General features: G+C 45.3%; 1 protein-coding gene across 1 annotated transcript in view; it reads right to left on the minus strand.

The window, feature by feature from the left end:
• The window catches only part of LOC121048220 (voltage-dependent calcium channel subunit alpha-2/delta-1-like), a 92,189-nt gene that overhangs the window by 52,932 nt on the left and 20,308 nt on the right, over positions 1-18,949 (minus strand). The window contains exons 6-9 of the mRNA XM_040504297.1: positions 16,430-16,490; positions 15,759-15,809; positions 14,822-14,919; positions 766-775 (exon numbers count right to left, since the gene is read on the minus strand). Coding sequence (XP_040360231.1) covers positions 766-775; positions 14,822-14,919; positions 15,759-15,809; positions 16,430-16,490 — 220 coding nt within the window. The remainder of the gene's footprint in view (positions 1-765; positions 776-14,821; positions 14,920-15,758; positions 15,810-16,429; positions 16,491-18,949) is intronic.

Here is an 18,949-nt window from a genome sequence, read left to right on the forward strand (position 1 = left end):
GAGTAAATCAATTTATATTGGGATTTTACTAATAGCACATCGTTCAGTGGGCCAAAAGAACAAAGGTAGAAAGTCAGAAGCCTGACTTTCGCTACGAAAATTTGCAAAACATAGCGGACTATTTCGTACCTCCTTCCCTTCGTAAACTCTCCGCCTTTTCACTGTGATACATCCGCGGACCCCGCAGCGCGTCACCGGGCTACTAGCCACCATAACCGGGCCCCCACAGCGCGTCACCAGGGCCCAAGCGCACGTCACACGACACCGGACCTCACTTAATCCCTTTACCCCTAAGCTGACATTGCGGTGGAAGCTACGCGCTTGCCGGACCAATCAGCCGTCTCCCTTTCAACACCTGACCTCATTCTCTGCGGGTCGGTATGCGCGAGAGGGCATGATCACGTGGAAAATGTGTGGCTGGCCCAACGAGCACGTAGCTTCCACAGCACTGTCAGCTTCGGGGTGAACGGGGTGGGGAAAGCAACTAGTCGGAATTTTGAGCGACGGGCTAATCTTCTAGGGGGACAATGGCTGTGTCCGGCTAGTCAAGCGAGATTCCGAGCAAGAGGGGACTCCCCCCTTTCCGACTTCTTGAACTGTTTGGTACAATGCGCGATTTATGAGTTGAGAAGGAAAGCTAAACAGAAAAAAGTTGAAAAAGCGTTTCATGACTCCTTTAAGGCCTGGCCAGTGGGTTTTCGGCGGTGTGGCGCGTTGCACCGGGTGTTGCTTTCTTGTTCCCGGGGAGACCCGTGACGCTAAAACCCTGCAAGGGCTAATAGTCGAGTGGGTCCGCCCTGGAACAAGAATAATCACAGATTGATTGGCTGGCTATCGCAAGCTTGCAGATGACGCTCGCTTCACGCACCTCACCGTTAACCACAAGCTGCACTTTGTCGACCCGAACACCGGTGCGCACACCAATACGGTGGAGGGCACCTGGGCCCACGTCAAAAACTCTCTTCCGTCTGGACGGCGCGAGAGCCACCATTTCACTGGTCACCTTGCAAAATTCATGTTTTGGAGGAGAGAGAAGGCGCGCGGAAACACTGATAGATTCCAGTCGTTCGTCACCGCGGCCGCCAAAATCTACAGCCCCGACGCAGACAGGGGGTGACTTCGAGTGATCCGCTGCGCTGAGCCCGTCGCCCGCCTGCGTGCATAAAGACGACTTATGCGCCAACCGCTCGTCAAGTGCTCGTTACGTCAGTTATAGGTTCTGGTAGCGGCCTAAACGGCCCTTTTCAGGGCCCCCATATTTTGCTAACGGAGCTGTGTTTTGAATGCGGCACCCCGTGTCTCTGTAAAAAGTTCACAGGAAAGACACAGCAAAGGTATGTGGTCCCCAACTTGGATATCGCGTGTTATGATTCAAATAAAAGTTGTTCTTGCTTATTTCGCGCCTTTGATCCCAATAAATGCCGCCGTTGCAGTCGTCCCGCGGTGCTGTTGCTCGCCCATTCGCCGTCGGCGTGCCTCAGCTTCGTCGTCTTTGCCAGCGGCGCACCGGCGAAGGCGGCCTTTGATCCGAATAAATGCCGCCGTTGCAGTCGTCCCGCGGTGTTGTTGCTTGCTCGATCGCCGTCGGCGTGTCTCAGCTTCGTCGTCTTTGCCAGCGGCGCACCGGCGGAGGCGGTTGATCTGACACACCGCGTTCGGCTTTGGCTAGCAGACGGCGTTCGTAAAATGGCGTCAGCTGTTGCTGGCTTCACGCGGCGGTACCGTGCGTGCTTCTATTCATTCGGCGTTCGTTTCCATGGTGACGGCGAGGAAAGCAGACCAACTTTTTGGTGCGGAAGAACGCTGCGGCGCAGCGACACCAGGTGCGTTCTAAGGCCCTTCCCGCATGCTTTTCAATGGGCGGAAGGCGAACAAAAAGAGTTCAAAATAAGGACTTAACGCAGAAGGCTGCATTTCTCCAGCGCCTCATAATTTGACGAGCCTTAAACGAAAAACGCGTTTTTTTGGCCATCCCGCGTCCTGTTTTTTTTTATCCGTAACATGGGTCTAAAGTATCAAACTGCCGCAAAATCTCGGTATACAAGAAACGTGTCTATAAAGCTACACGTCACCAGCGAATTTAGATTGACTCGCTAAGAATGGAGAGGTCAAGGAGGAAATGCTCGTTTCAAGGGCCAAAATGGCGACCATCTGGGGAGCTTGGCGCTACTTTCCAACGATCCAGTTATTTTAGTGAAAACGACAGAAAGGAGCTTCAGCTGCCCGAACCTCCAGCTCGAGCTGCCGACTTTCGACAACGCTTCCCCGTCTCGTGCACCTCGAACGCACCCGCATACCCGAAGCAGGGCGAAAGGCTTAGTGCGCGTGCTGGAAGCTGGGCGTTCGAAAGACCAGCCCTGCCGTTCTCACTTTGTTAGTGACTATAATGAATGTTACTTTGCTCACGGGTTGCTCGTGGTGTTCACCCCGTATATAAGCGGCATTCACTGGCGGTCGTAGTCTGCTCCCGCTGACCATGATCTTACGTTGAGCTTCCAAATCGTTTGCGTAACGTACATTCCACACCACCAAAATAAGCCGAGGCTCATTCTAATCAGCTGCGACCACTTCGCTGAAATGTGGTGCCCAGTGAATCCCACCTGTACTTGCTTTGATCTTATCTTTTTGTCTAAAAACTGGTACGGACAGCCTCATTTTCTTCCGTTTTCTTACGTTATGCATTAGTCGCCGAAATATCTGCGTCTCTAATATCCCGCGCCAGGCCCTCACTTTAACTGGTAGCCACGCTTAATAGGAAGCACAGATGTCCCCGTGAGTTGTGGCGTAAGCAGACGTAAAATTTCGTAATGTAAGGTAACGGAAAATGGGACTGTGTGGTACAGGTATTATGCTCATACAGCAGATGACAACCATGCATCCACACTATAAGCGGTGAGATATTTGGTGGCGCCCTCCTGTGGTTTCCTCTCGTGACGTCATTACCTTACGAACAACAACTTCGATGGTGTTTATAATTAGCATGTTGGAAGCTTGAGATTATTGCGCTCACAAAACAACACTGCCAACACCATCAAAATTGAAGTTCTTACATTACTCTTATCTCTGTCGATGAAGAAACCTTTGCTGGCGTCATAGTCAGCATTCGGCCAATTGTGGAAGGCCGACCACAGCGACGCTTTTGATAGCGCACGTCGCCAATAGACCCTTTCTGAAAGTCAGTCTACCCACCTTGTGCAGAGCCAGACCCGACGCTCTAATGGCGGAACTACACCGTTTCTCCACACCAGAAAAATCGAACGTCTTCAAAAGCGTAAAGCAGAAAAAGGAAAATATGTTGACCGTTTCACGACACCTTCGATACACGAAATCGAGGGTGCTTGATTTAGTCGCGCTTGATCTCCTATCACCGCCATTAGAGCGGCAATATTGGAGCTTTTTGTACTGCCACAAGAGGACTCTGACTTTTGAAAAGGGTCTATTGGAATAAATTACAGAAGGATAAATACCCATTTCTCATTCCTGCTAGATGCGTTCACTGTGCGAGCTTGCACGCGAACCGGGAAGTGTCCAAGTTTTTCAGTGCAAACGTAAAGGACTTGAGCACACCAACTAGTGCTTGAAACTGCAGTACCGGAACAAGGCCAATCCAGATTAAGCTATCATTGCTGACCTTCTCTTTTCTTATCAAGATACCGATCCACTAAAGCGGGCGTTGACAAGCTTTCACAAAGGCCAATGCTGGGGAGAAGCACGCGGTCGAATCTAAAATAGCAATAACCTGTCCTGCTGTTGTAATGATGCAAGGAGCAAAGTGATGAAAATAAGAAAAAGCAAGAATGGGAGGTCAGTTATTGCCTCGCAGCAGCTGTGCAAGGGCGTAATACAAAAATTCACGGATTTGACTTTTTTTATAGTTAGAAGATGTGTTTTTTTTTTTTTTTGGTTAAGCCGCAGCCGTCGACTAAAAAAAATGTTACAAAAAAGAAAAAAAAACGGCGCTAAGGAAAGAGAACTTTACGCCATAAATTGTAGAGATCCTCACGGCTCACGAAACACCAAAGAATGCGTAAAAACGCCTTATTTTGAAGAGACAAAAATAAATGCGGCAGACGCCACGTTATGTTGTGTTCACACTACGGATGCAATGCGCCGATTTTTTATAACACGCGAAAGCGTAAGCGCAAGAAGCGGAACGATTTCGTTCAGACTACGAGCAATCGTGGTCTGAACGAACTTGTTCCGTTTGTTGCGCTTGGGTTTGCGTGTGTTATGAAACATTGGCGCGTTGCGTCCGTAGTGTGTACATAGCATAAGTCGCGAGAAACTGAACAAATGGTCCCGAAACAAATGGTCCCAGAATAAATGGACCCGGAATAAATGGTCCCGGAATAAACGGTCCCGGAACTAATAGTCCCGGAACAAATGGTCCCAAAACTAATAATTCCAAGTACAAAAAAAAAATGATCCCAGATAAATATAGCAAATCTGGCTTCTGGCGTTTTCGGATAAATCCGATAAAATCCAATAACTCTCGCCTGTCAACATTTTACGGTTTCCAACTTATAAGAAAAGCTCCGAATTTCGAGCCTGACGGTTGCACGAACTCCGATCCGTTTCTACATTTTTTCTGGGAAGCTGAGACATATTTCTGCGCTATGGAAACCTACTGCAGCTATAAAGGCATCGGGCTCCGCTCGTTATGTGTGATACCCCCCCGCGTCATGACGAGATGGAAGTCATTCGAGTTTCATGGCTTCAACAGGGGAGGCACCCACTTGATCGAATGTCGTTTCAGCGAACGCCCACGTTTCAGCGAATGGCACTTTAGCGAAAAGTCGGCCGCCGCGAAGGGACGTTAACGGGTGGGCCAACTAGGTTCATATTTTTTGTAATGAGCTGCCGCAGACTCTCGCCGCCAAAGAGGCGTAAGCGCAGCGCGAGGGGGTGGGGAGGGGGGGGGGGGTGAACAAGTGCTCCCGATATTCGCTAAAACGTCGATTTGCTCATGTGACATGGACCCGCTCCAACTGTATAACTAGGAGTACTATATTTTCGTTTCAAAAATTTTCTGTTCGAAAATATTATGTCGATTTTGAATAAAATTAAGTTCAATACCCGACCACTTTCTTCGAAGTAACCGGCCTCAAAGTATAGACGAGATCCTTCATTACACCAGAAAATCACTGATTGCATAGTGGAGGAAGTATATTGCATGGTATATCTTAGTTTCAAAGCAGCCTTCTTACAGGACCATTTTGTCCTACCTTGGACTTGGACCATTATTCTGGGACCATTTGTTCCTGGACCTTTAGTTTCGGGACCATTAGTTCCTACACCCATAAGTCGCATCCCGGAATGCAAAACGTTTAACGCATCTGTGATTAACGCTTACGGTTTTATAACTCGAGATGTAACAACAAATCATAAGATACATGAACATTTTTCAAATAACGGCAATATGACACATTATCACGGTATATTTTCCGAGCGTGTTCAAGTTAGTGTGATGTCAACCAACACGTTTAGTGATATGAAAGAAAACCTTTAAGCATCTGAATAAAAAAAGAACAAAAAACGAATGCGCTAACCTCCAAATTTCGACTTATCTGGTTTGTTAAAATGTGTGAACCGCCATTTATTATGTCTTTAAGCGATTGTTTTTATGAGAAGCAAGTGCGTCTAGAAAAACGTTTAAAGTTATTTTGCATTTTCGCTAAATTTAATTTTAAAAAAAAGTCAGTTTTTTTTATCGGAGTACTTTCTTACCAATACAATGGGTTTCAAGTTACCGGTAAAGTGTCGATAGAAGAATAAACTATATATAAAAACAACTTTATAACTCGGGGTATTAGTTCAATGAAACCATTTAAGGTAACCTCTTTGCAAACGAGAAAAAAAGGCATTGACTGCGGTCGCGTTATTTTCTAGCGTGTTACTTAAAATAGTAACATCACAATATTTGTTCTTTGTAATAAAAAATTACATGAGGAAATTTGTTTTTGTGCGAACGTGAAACGCGTGTCTCAAGCGCTGCTTGCTTCGCTAATGCTCTCTTCGCGCTCATGCAAAACTTGACACGCCAGCACTCTTTCTGCAGCCGTGACCTGCCTCCCTTTGATCTTCAGGTTGCTGCAAACTTGGATCGTCTTTGATCTGGAGTCTGAAATATCGCAACCCAAAACCACAAAAAAAAAACAGAACACTTCCTTATTTTAATAAAAAAAAGAAAACTGAACTAAATCAAAAGAAGCAGAAAACTCAGAAAACCAGTTCAGGCACCGGAGAGCTTTAAGTGCAACATAAAACGAAAAACAAACATTAACAGCAAAGAAAAAAAAAAAAAAAGAAAAAAAAAGCGCGAAATAAAAAGAAGAAGAAAAAAGAACTTTTTGCCATAGAAAATTTATAAGGTCTGGACAGACGATTTCGTCAATATGGCTTCGCCGTGTCCCGTCGCGCTTTTATTAAATAATGCGGGCGAAACCAAACGAGGCCTTGGGTCTGTTGAAGGAACGGGACGTTATCCGAAATTCGATACCGGTATTTGTAGGCGCCTCCAGAAGCGGTCCTCTCATATATAATTCAGCGAATTTTGATGTGCGGCAGTACATATGGGTGAGCGTTCTGCGGTGTCAGACTTCTAATTCTGCCTGCCGCCGAGGACAAAGGGTTCCCACCACCAGAACGTTGCGCGAATATATTCGTGCGAAAATGAAAAATGAACGCATAGCAGATGTGGGACAGTGGAGCGAAAAATTCCCTCGTTTTTGTCTATGGTGCTGTTTTCTTGATGATTAGTTTTCTTTTTTTTTATCATCTCTGTTGAAGACCTTCAAGGTTTTCCTAACTTCCTAGCGTTTCTGCATTGTACCGTTTGCGTGTAGCCAGGCTGTGCATTCCTAATTCGAAATCGTGTACCGAGCATACTTGCAATTTAGGTTTTCGGTAAACAATTAAATTAAATAACAAAAAAAATTCACGCCGCGAAATGACTTCTCGAATTGTTCGAAAAGAAAAAAAAAAAAAAAAAACGTTGCCAATATCGGTGGGTTGAGCCAAGTTACAAAGTGCAGCTTGGGTGTACTAACAAATCCCGTAGTACGAAGGTTCCTGGTCTGCCGACGGATCTGATGCGTCAGCGCGGGTTTAGGTCACGTCACATAGAAAGCTTTCGATGCTCCTCGCCACGCGGGCTTACGTTCCGCTAAATCTAGCGGCGGAACATACTTACTAGGGAGCTTCGGGACAGGGGGCCCCCTAAAGTCTCGGGTCCCCCGATTTGCTTGGGGAATCGCACTGCGCATGCGTAGAACCCCTGCGCGTACGCACTGCGACACCTCAAACTTCTCGAAGGAACCAATGCGTTTGGGACCCCCTGTTCTAAAACTCCCCATTTTAACTTAAAACGTAAGCGCATGAGTCAATGCACACACGCAGTGACACAAAGGGATGGTCTTTTGGTGTCAAGATCTAGAGTGACGGGCATTGATTATACGTCACTGACAGGACAAGAACGGCAGGGAGGTCCCTTGGTTGTCCCGCCTCCAGCGCGAGCTTGTCACCTTCGATGAGGCTTCGGCGTCTCTTCAGGTTCGAGCGTGTACAAGCAGTCGAAGCATGACGGAAGGCGCAACGAGCTCGTGCTAGAGGCCGAACCTCCGAAAGAGACGCACCGTAGTTCTCACCCTTTCAGTTCCTATTCGCCACTCGAGCAACTTGTAGGGGACGCCGTTATTGTGCAAATATGGCGGTCTAATGCATGCCGTGTCTTGCAATGCGCGAGATCAACGCACAACGCTGGGGCATCAGCAAGCGAGCGTTGGACTCAAAATGGTTTGCCCCGCTTTTTATCCTCCACGTTTCGAGCCTGCGTCTATGTGTTGGCGCCAGTGGGCTTCCAGAGGCTTGGCCTTTTTCGAGGAGGCGATCAAAGGGCTGCCTACTCTGATTCCTCGGTGCTTAGGAACAAAGGCCGGATAAAGGAATTTTGGGGCCCCGGGCCAAGGCTGTTCACGAGGCCCCTGCTGATGGTGATAATACTGAATATGATGACGATGTGGTGGCGATAACGACAATAGCCACTTCGGTGGCTCGGACGCAATGCGCCGGCCTACGGATCCCCAGGTAGCGGGTTCGAGTCGCGGCCGTGGTGCCCGCATTCTGTCGGAGGCTTATTGCGGAGAAGGCGCCGTGTAACAGAGCTTTCGGTTGCACGTCAAAAGATCCCCAGGTGGTCGAAATTAATCCTCCATCCTCCGCTGGGGCATGTCAGATTCCCGTCTTTGGTTTGGCAGGTAGAACCCCCGAACTTGACTTTGGTAACGACAATGACGGCAGTTTGTGTATTTCACCACCTTATGAAATATAAATATCGTTGATCTTATGGTACACAATGGAAGGTGCCGATATCTGTATGTAGCTTCTATAATTAGGGAATTCAGGTTTCACAGGTGAAAATGAAGCCCGTGGAATTGTGGGCTAGAGGCTGTTTCGGAAATAGCCAATCGCTCACTAAGACGTACAAATCGAAAATAAAAAATTCAGGAATATGTTAACAAGTGTCGCTAACTTTTAGCAGCTCCATGGAGAGTCTCGTAAACTTCCGTTGAAATGTTGAAAATATTGACTCCGCGTTCCTATGAACTTGTTGGATCAGGCCTGCAACCTTATTTATACTGTACGTGTCTCTGTCGACTTCCCTAAATTCAACATGACGTTCAGTTAGAGAGAGGCACATATGGCTCCCTTTATGTCGGCTGGTATGATTACCAAGGCACAAAATGCATTAGGCAGTAAGCGAAAGGATACCCGAAATATTTACATTAAAAGAAGAAAAAAACATTTTGCTGCCTCTGACGACATGCATCCCGAGTCGCAATTCAAAAACTGTCCCGAGAATATAGTGTTTTTATTCTAATAGTTTTTCCGATTCATCGAAACTTGTCTAACTAGCTCTTTTTTAATCAATTACTGACTTCAAAAGTAATCTTAGTCGTTACAGTATTTAGTGCTCAAGCCGTTTTGAAGCCGATGCGATAATAACAGATCTTTCGTGTCCCGAACTAACGCACTTCTGCATTCAAAATTGCAGCGATCATATCACTAGATGGCAGGAGAAGTGCTATCTCGCACTGGCAGATCAATCATAGGCTCCAGAGGTGTTGCTTGCAGTCACTGGGTGCGTCAAGTCCTCGCTCCTTTACTCCTACTCCGACGCTCCGAGGTTCATATTCCGAGCGCAACAGCTGAACGACGCACGGCGTAGAGGAGCGCGACACACCGAGGCTGCGTTCCAGATCAACTCGAATAGACTCGAGTTACCCTGGCGGATTATGTAACGTGACAACAAAAATAGAGAAACGCTGACGTGGGTAGATTTTTGAACGCTAAAGTACAGACAGAATCTTCACCCTACAGTTAGATAGTACATTTTGAAACACGGCCTGAAACTAACGACGAGCCACACGAGCTCCTTCCGACCGCGCGGTTATGATGAACCCGGCTTCTCCTGAATACGGGTGGCAGAAGCCGAAATTATTTCAACGATAAATTATATATTCCCGTGGGCAGCGGCAAGGTCTGAAACAAAAAAAGAAGGTGCCGTTATGAAGTTTCTACGAGCGTTTTAATATTCCTGAAATGTTTGAAGACTCGCTTCGTGCACATATGTGGAAAGTGACATTGGCCGATCTGTTTATTGACCATGCATGCTGTTCCGATTTAAATTAAAGACAGCATTCTTGAACCCGCTCGTTGACGCATGAAACCCCAAAAAATTGTCAGACTCCGTGGTTCCGTCTCGCAGCGCAGGACGAATCTACGCCGATACCGGCTCACCGTCGTTTGATAGCATGCCAATTCTTTTTTTACGCGGTAGGCATGACGAAACCTTTCCCGCAACACTAACTGATGTTTTGGCGTTTTAATTTAAGTATATTTATTCGCTGCGGCTGGTCTAAGAATTCTAAGCAAGGCAACCGTCTGACTGTCTTTTCATCAGGAGTTTTCTGTCGCCGAGCTATCGGCACTCTAGTTCGATACATCAATTCGTTTACAGGCAAGACGCTCGTGCAAACCTTTTTCCTCGACGCTGACTGATATTTCGGCTTTCCAGTCGAAGTATCTTTATTTAGCTAAGCATTGTAAAAGGGGCAGAGCGGTCCGAATGTCTCCTCATCTCGACAACGTTTCTGTCGATGTGCTATCGTGCCGATAGCACATCGACAGAAACGTTGACAGATGAATTGCTTTTTCAGGCGAGATGCGCGAACAGACATTTTTTGGAACGCTAATTGCTGTCTTGGCTTTCAAATCAAATCGTTTTTACCGTCTGGATTAAGCACTAATGAACTGAAAATGGGCAGCGGTCCGGTTACGCCTTTCGTCTCGACGGCGTCAACGGTCTCACCAGCAGCGCAGCCATCTAGTTCATTTACGTGACGTCACATAGCGCGAAGAAGTCACTCGCGCTCCGAGAAATTCTCGGTGCACGAAGAGCACGCTCGAGGTCTTTGGTGGCACTCCTGTTCGTGTACTGAAAGGAGCGCCAAACTCTCGCGCTCGAAAACTTTTTGGAGACATCTCAAGAGCCGGCTCTTTGAAAGGCCTGTTAATGGTTAGAAAGGATGGCTTCGGGAGGTTCACCGATATATATATATATATATATATTGCTTTTTTTGGCTTGTCGCTTTGGGGGAAACATTCCATATGGAACTACGCTAAAAGACAAAAATAAACAAAATTATGTGTAGCATGTATGTTGCTCCTATAGCCTTCGGCAACACTTGCTTGCCTTCCAACCCACCATCGTCCGTAAAACGCGTCGAAGGGGCCCCAGTACAATAGAGAACTCCGTGTCCCTCCTTCCACCTGTCCTCAATTAGAAGAGACTTCAAAGCGACCGCCAGTGTCGACAGCTTTGCTCTCTTCGATAAGGAAGGTGAGAGACAACGCTTACATTTTTGTTGCTCTAGCACAGTATTTTACAACGAGTTCACAAACGCCAGCTCGTCTAGAGAAGAGAACTTTATGGCATCGCTGTTTCCCCGTTGAAGAAAAACTAATTGATTGGGGGGGGGGGGGGGAAGGGGGGCAATGCCAGAATGCCAGGGCCCAGAGGTTCCTTTTAGTTTTGTTCCTTCTTTAGCTGTTCTGAACTGAGAGAGACTAGCAGTTCTTCAAGTTTCTGGGGGCCGACACAGGACCCCCGGGCAGCCCGGGGCCCTGGGCAGCGGCCCCCTTAACCCGTAGATTAACCCGGCAATGCTGATGAAGGTTGATAAGCGCGGAATATCTGCTTCACGCGGTTGCGTAGGTTGCATACAGAGCAACTTGGGAACATGATACTCCAGTTACGACAGAGTCATGGGGACAAGTGTTCTATCGCGCAAACCATCGACTACATGTAAACACGAAAGCCACAAGAGACAAGAAAAAATCACGAAAGGACCTGTTCCGGCTAGTTCAGTGTTTTCCCGCTAGGTGCCGTCTGTCTTGCTGGAGTCGCGAATAGTTGCATGAGAGGTAAGTTTAGATGAAGGCTAGAGCGATTTTCCATAGACGAAATTAGACGTATCCCGGTCGTTGGTTTGGTTTTTCTGACTCAAAGTAGGATCACGGTGCGCTCAGAAAATGTTTAATATGGGATGCATTCTATTAAAGCAGTGCCACGCTCTTACGAGGAATAAAGTGTACTGGTAAGTAGAGTAGACAGTTGGGCGAGTTGGTAGTTATTGAACATAGTGACAGTTGCGCACACAGGGACAAGGACAGAGAAGAGGAACATGTAGACGACAGACAAGCGCACACTCACAACTCATGTATTAACGAAAGAAGAAAAGAAAGTGGTACAGAACGCGGAATCCGCTCGAGCGTTGGCCACACAGGCACGAGGGACCAGAGGCCCGAGGGCTCGAGGGGTACTCTTAAAATTACCCACACGAAAATGATTTTAAAAAGGCAATTTCCTCCTCTGTTAATGACACAGACGGAAAGCTGACACATCGCTCGCCCATGCTTAGAATAATGAAAGCTTCAAAAATCTCTCTGGTGTGTTTTTCCCGGTACCTGCCTATTATCTTGGTGTCCGCTAAGGATGGCGTACAATTACACGATTTACAGTGAAGGGGTAGATGGCCCCCCACCGTAGACTTTAGAGAGAGATTGTGCTCTCGTAGCCGGTCGTTCACACACCGTCCGGTCTGTCCAACGTAGCTTTTACCACATGAAAGGGGGATACTATATACTACACTCAGGGAGCAGGGCACATAAAAGTGGGAGTGGTTCTTGTGGCACGTATGTGTTTTAAAATTGTTTACCTTAGCATGAACTTTTTGACAAATTTGAGCCATTTTTTGGGGGGCTGACATCACTAAAGGGACCCCGTAACGGCTAGCCACCTTTTTAAGATTGTGGGAAATTTTATGCATATACGGGACGACCACAATTCTTTTTTTGTCAAAAGCGGGCTTAGGTTTTTGAACTCCCTTCACTCTCTTGACCAGAGTTCCCACTACCTCAGTCAGCACCTGCATAGGAAAGCCCGAGGATGTCAGCCTCTCAATTTGTGCTTCAAAACTACATTGGAGGGTATGATAACAAGACTTATTTAAGGCGCTTGTAAGGCATGACATAGCTATACCCCTTTTAACGACTTTGGAGTGAGAGGACGTGTAGTTTAGGATGCCTTTCTTGGAACGAGGGGAAAAGGTCCAGCACAGGTGATTGGGTAGCAGAGAAAGCGAAATGTCCAGAAATTGCAAAATTCCTTCCTTTGGCGTTTCACAGGTAAAGACAAGTCCCAAACCACATTTGTGGAAAATGTCCATTGTCTTACAGACAACATCATTATCGACCGTTTTTTTGTACACCAGCAAGAAGTCGTCGACATATCTAAACACTTTTGTGACTGTCGTGGAATCAATGGAAGACTCAATAGCACGGTCAACACCCGAAAGAAAAATATCGCTTAAAACCGGTGCTACACATGAGCCAATGCACACACCCGACTTTTGTAAATAAACCCCATTTTGCCACTGTATGAAAGTGGAACTAAGATAGTTCCACTTTCATACAGTTCATACAGTGGCAAAATGGGGTTTATTTACAAAAGTCGGGTGTGTGCATTGGCTCATGTGTAGCACCGGTTTTAAGCGATATTTTTCTTTCGGGTGTTGACCGTGCTATTGAGTCTTCCATTGATTCCACGACAGTCACAAAAGTGTTTAGATATGTCGACGACTTCTTGCTGGTGTACAAAAAAACGGTCGATAATGATGTTGTCTGTAAGACAATGGACATTTTCCACAAATGTGGTTTGGGACTTGTCTTTACCTGTGAAACGCCAAAGGAAGGAATTTTGCAATTTCTAGACCTTTCGCTTTCTCTGCTACCCAATCACCTGTGCTGGACCTTTTCCCCTCGTTCCAAGAAAGGCATCCTAAACTACACGTCCTCTCACTCCAAAGTCGTTAAAAGGGGTATAGCTATGTCATGCCTTACAAGCGCCTTAAATAAGTCTTGTTATCATACCCTCCAATGTAGTTTTGAAGCACAAATTGAGAGGCTGACATCCTCGGGCTTTCCTATGCAGGTGCTGACTGAGGTAGTGGGAACTCTGGTCAAGAGAGTGAAGGGAGTTCAAAAACCTAAGCCCGCTTTTGACAAAAAAAGAATTGTGGTCGTCCCGTATATGCATAAAATTTCCCACAATCTTAAAAAGGTGGCTAGCCGTTACGGGGTCCCTTTAGTGATGTCAGCCCCCCAAAAAATGGCTCAAATTTGTCAAAAAGTTCATGCTAAGGTAAACAATTTTAAAACACATACGTGCCACAAGAACCACTCCCACTTTTATGTGCCCTGCTCCCTGAGTGTAGTATATAGTATCCCTCTTTCATGTGGTAAAAGCTACGTTGGACAGACCGGACGGTGTGTGAACGACCGGCTACGAGAGCACAATCTCTCTCTAAAGTCTACAGTGGGGGGCCATCTACCCCTTCACTGTAAATCGTGTAATTGTACGCCATCCTTAGCGGACACCAAGATAATAGGCAGGTACCGGGAAAAACACACCAGAGAGATTTTTGAAGCTTTCATTATTCTAAGCATGGGCGAGCGATATGTCAGCTTTCCGTCTGTGTCATTAACAGAGGAGGAAATTGCCTTTTTAAAATCATTTTCGTGTGGGTAATTTTAAGAGTACCCCTCGAGCCCTCGGGCCTCTGGTCCCTCGTGCCTGTGTGGCCAACGCTCGAGCGGATTCCGCGTTCTGTACCACTTTCTTTTCTTCTTTCGTTAATACATGAGTTGTGAGTGTGCGCTTGTCTGTCGTCTACGTGTTCCTCTTCTCTGTCCTTGTCCCTGTGTGCGCAACTGTCACTATGTACTGGTAATTTTTGAAAAGAAGATAATGTAAGGAGGGGGGGGGGGACGAAAGGCCCTTTATAAAATTACGACCTCTTCTCGTAAAGCTGAAGATACTACTCGGTGGCGTACTCAAAACCCACAGTCGAAGTGGCAAGTCCATAACATAATGTTCACTTCCAAGCAAAAGTTCGTAATTATTATAAGAGATGTTCCGCAGTGTCGCCAGCTTCATTATAATGCAGTGTTTTCGGAGATAATGCGCCTGCCTTTTTGTCAGCATCACACAAGGGTACCGAGTCAACGAACGTTAACTACTGGTCTCCGGTGTGACGATAGAATATGCTGAGCTAAAGTTACAAAAATAAGGGAGAAAAAAAGACATAAACTGGTGCCGAAAAATCGTTATGGGGGAGGCATATGAATTGATATGTCGAAGCACCGGGCTTACTTAGTGTACAATTTCGGCTAACACGAAACCAAAACCGAGCTCTCACGCAAGCCACGTTGATGAAATCGTTTTCTTCAAACGTCTTCAGGAGGGACTTGACGGAAAGCTTCATGATCTCCATGGAGGGGCCGTGCATGCTGCCGCTTCTGCAGTAGTCGGAGGAAACAAAAACACACTTCAAGAAGGAAAGTTACATCATGAGATTATTTGTACATTTTGAGGCATGAAGACCGAACTATAGTAATTTAATAAATAAAATGCAAAACAATACCAGAAATAACAATAAAACTGTTCCTGGAATGGAAGGCAATAATGCATAGTTTCTTGCCCTGACGTAGACTCAATACCAAGATCAATCGTAAATAGGCAACAAAGACCTTTTCGTCACAGTTGGACTAGTTGACAAGGGCCATAAACACATCAGTATGCGTGCCTATAAGTAAGTAAGTCAAACGTAGCATAAAATCAGACAGCATCCTTATGGCATAAATTATTCCAATTTCGCATCATCAGCAGAAAGGTTAGATTATTATCGACTCACATTTCTTAAAAAAAAACAAAAAAAAACTATACTTTGCTTGTTCTGAAAAGGATTTGCGGCACTTAGTTACATTGCCGCGTTTAAACTTAGCGGGTTTGTGTCCCGCTAGTGGACGGCGTTGAGTTGTCACTATGAAGTCACGTGACATTGTGACATCACGTGACTTCACGACGTCATATGACATCCTGATATCGCGTGACACCGTGACCTCACGTAGCACAATAACGTCGCGTGGCACAAACTTCCGACGCAATTTAAAGGGAAAACTTGTAACCTCACGTAACATCATGATATCACAGTGTCACGTGACATTGTAATTCTCCGCTACGTTTAGCGGAGGAATGTCTTCGCTAAATTTAGGGGGCCACGATAAACACGCGGCCAAACCCTGGGATCCGCCACGAAACCTTGTCAGTAACGGTTATCGCCGTAAAGGGAACTCACGTGTCCATTACTAGAATGACGTCTTTGGGCGAACTTGAGCCGTCAATAAACCTGGAAGAAAAACAGAGCAAAAAAAGCGGCGTGATTTACTGGAGTGCAGCATAAAAGGGCAGGCACATACGCGCAGTAAAAATGGCCCTCGAGCGACGGTTGTTGGAAACTGTAGTCCTGCGCCTGTTCTCATTGCGCTTGGGTTTGCCGTCCAACATATCGGGTGGGAGATAAAGTAACCAACTTCTTAGCATTACTCGAAAATAAGTTCAAATCCCCTAGATAGCTTGGCGCGTAAAAGCTTACTCAAGGCAAAATAAGAAACCAAGTATTAGTATGTCATCTATTTTGCCAACTAAAATGAAAGTGTCGATACAAAAATTCGCTACATATACTGGGTATGGCGGCTAGTGCTAGTGTGACCAATAAACTAATATTTCGTACCAAGCCGCTCAAACATGCTTAAATCATTCATAATCGCTTCGACGCAATTATCTTCGAGATGTTTCAGTGGCGCCCTCTTACTGTTTTTTTTCGTGACGTCACGAACGGGATTCGCCTCGCCGTGATTGGCAGGATTTGCCTCGAGGCGAACCGGCGACTGAGCAGGCATTATCATAATGCAGTCAGCTGTGGTTTCGCCAATTGCGAACTTCGATATTTCAACTAATCGAACTCACCAAGGCCTCATTCGGACATCGAACAGGTCTGGCTTTCCAGGGGCGACCTTCCAACGATTTGCTGAAACGAGATGAGACCAGCAATAGCGTCAGCTGTAGAAGCAAAACGACACAACCGAGTCCCAAATGATTTTGGTCAACGCGGAGCTTCAATTAGAGCCCCACTATGCAGTCTGCCGTAAAAAGAGCCTGCTGTATCAACAAATTGCGAAGCGGTCAATTCACGTAATTACCGGCAGTTCTGCTTAGTCCGCCCCTCATAACAACATGCAAACGCTTTCATCGGATTTCCCTACAAGGCAAGTAGTGAAATCGATGAGTCTGAAACGTTCGACCCAAAAGCGTATTGATATTTTTTTTCTTTTATTCCTGTCGGTCAACCTAGAACTCATCGGCCTGCGTACGATAGCGCAATATTTTATTTGTACATTTTATACAGCAGAAATCTTCTCGTCTCTCCAGAGTGACTGGCAGATTAAGAAATGCGGGAAGTGGTGAGCCCTGAGCAGCTAATTATCATTCGCCAACGAACAATTTTGCGGAAATTAGCCTGTAGAAGCGTGGAAGAAGAGGTCTGGAAAAAATATGCGCAGTCATGATAAGCCACGCTACGTGTTTCTTAATGCTGAATATTGAACGCGTCGGGGTTGAATCTTCGAAAACACGGTCTTCCTCTTGACGTGTGGCAGAAAATATGCAGACCAGACAAAAATATATGTTCCCGAAAGATTACGCGAACACAACCAAGAAGTGAGCAGCCATCGAGGTGGTCGCTTGTCGATGTATTGTGATGACTGCGGATGAAAAATTTTGTTGACCATATGCACGATTATTAGCAGGCATAAATATAATATGGAAATAGGCAAACATAACCAAAAGTTAAGGTGACGAATGCGTCAGCGTGGCCTAAATCGATCTGACAGATAAACAGACGGGGTTCTTGTGAGCAGCAGCGGGGTAAAGGATTGGTTGAGTGGCGCGATAGCGGAGAGCATATATGCCCGTCTATTTCTGAGGATGAAGTAGTTGGAGTGAGCGCGTTGATGTGTCTGGTTCTTCCCTCTTGTCCGCCTCTATAAACGCAACCATATATGTTTTCAAAAGCTGTTCACTCTGCCTCGTTAAAATTTTTGCGTTTTTTCATATATTTGTTTGGCTTTTGTTTTTTGTTATTCGTTGATGGACGGTATAGGCAGAATACATGTTAACCTTAATCTGGAGTTAAATTGATTGTTTTGCGTCTTCGTCGACCCTCAGTCAAGGCCACAGCCAGCTGTAAGAAACCGTAAAATAATCTCACCTTTGGCTAAATACTCGCTACACCCAAGGTCCGATAATTATAATGTATAAAACTAGTGTTCGTTTTTTTCCCGGCGCATTATCTGTTACAGAGTTTACAGTGCACGCAACAAGCAGGCGACGCACTCTGTCGTCAGTTTGCTGTGTTCATGAAGAGATGGCGCCACAAGCTACAACCATCGCTAACTTAGTCGTCTGCCGTTTATCCTGGAAAGTTTGTTCTTCTAGTTGTCTACAGGAAGGGAAGAACGCATTAGAATTCAACCAGGTAAAATTCAGTCCTAAATGCACGTTTGGTAAAAGTTGAAGCATTTTACGCGCATGCCCCGATTTTCCCGACTGGCTTTACAGCGCAAGGATCCATTTGAGACTCACTACACAATTTGTTAAACAAGTTTTAAAAATTATTTACCAGTTCAGTTTTAACATAAAATTACGATAGTTGATAATGCATCAAACATCTAAAAATTTCTGACATAGAAAGGACTCTCCAAGGGCGTGCTGATAATGGGCCCGCCTCACATCAAGCTGAAGAACTCAACAGATCAGGTCTTACGTGCTTCTATGATTCAAGGATTTTTAGTTAATTAAAATTGAGAAATATTATATATATATATATATATATATATATATATATATATATATATATATATATATATTAAATTATGGATAGAATAAGGTATTTGTTTTACTCAACTTTAGACTATGCAGGATATGGTTTCCTGTTTTGAGTGAGTTGGGTCAATATCTCATTAGTCGAGACGGCAGTTGAGTTCAAAGAAAAGCATGCGGATGCAACATTATTTGATGAATTTGGGCTCTGACACAAATTACGTTCCTGTTTTTTTTGTTTTTTTTTTAAATCTAATGACTGCCATAGCCTTGGGTAAAATTATTTCTTGAAAGATTTTAGGCAGGAGTGAATTTACCTTATATTCAACGTAAGAAAGCATGTTTCTTTTATAATTTTTGAATTTCAGAACTGTTAATTAATTTGCTGCAACACTATATTACTAATTAAAATTGTATGTAGTTTGGTAATTTCTCTCCATATATATAGTGTTCTTTTTCTAGCTTTATAGATTTAAAAAAAGACAAAAAGCCGCGAAAGTTGCACTTATGCGTATTGTGCAGGTAAGTTATACGGCCCGAGGGGCATAGTATATAAACTAATTGTAACGATCAGTCGGTCAATTAATTAAAAGTCGTCACTTAACTTCT

This window comes from Ixodes scapularis, unplaced genomic scaffold (genome assembly GCF_016920785.2).
Source record: "Ixodes scapularis isolate PalLabHiFi unplaced genomic scaffold, ASM1692078v2 PGA_scaffold2__306_contigs__length_199485367, whole genome shotgun sequence".
Lineage (NCBI taxonomy): Eukaryota > Metazoa > Arthropoda > Arachnida > Ixodida > Ixodidae > Ixodes > Ixodes scapularis.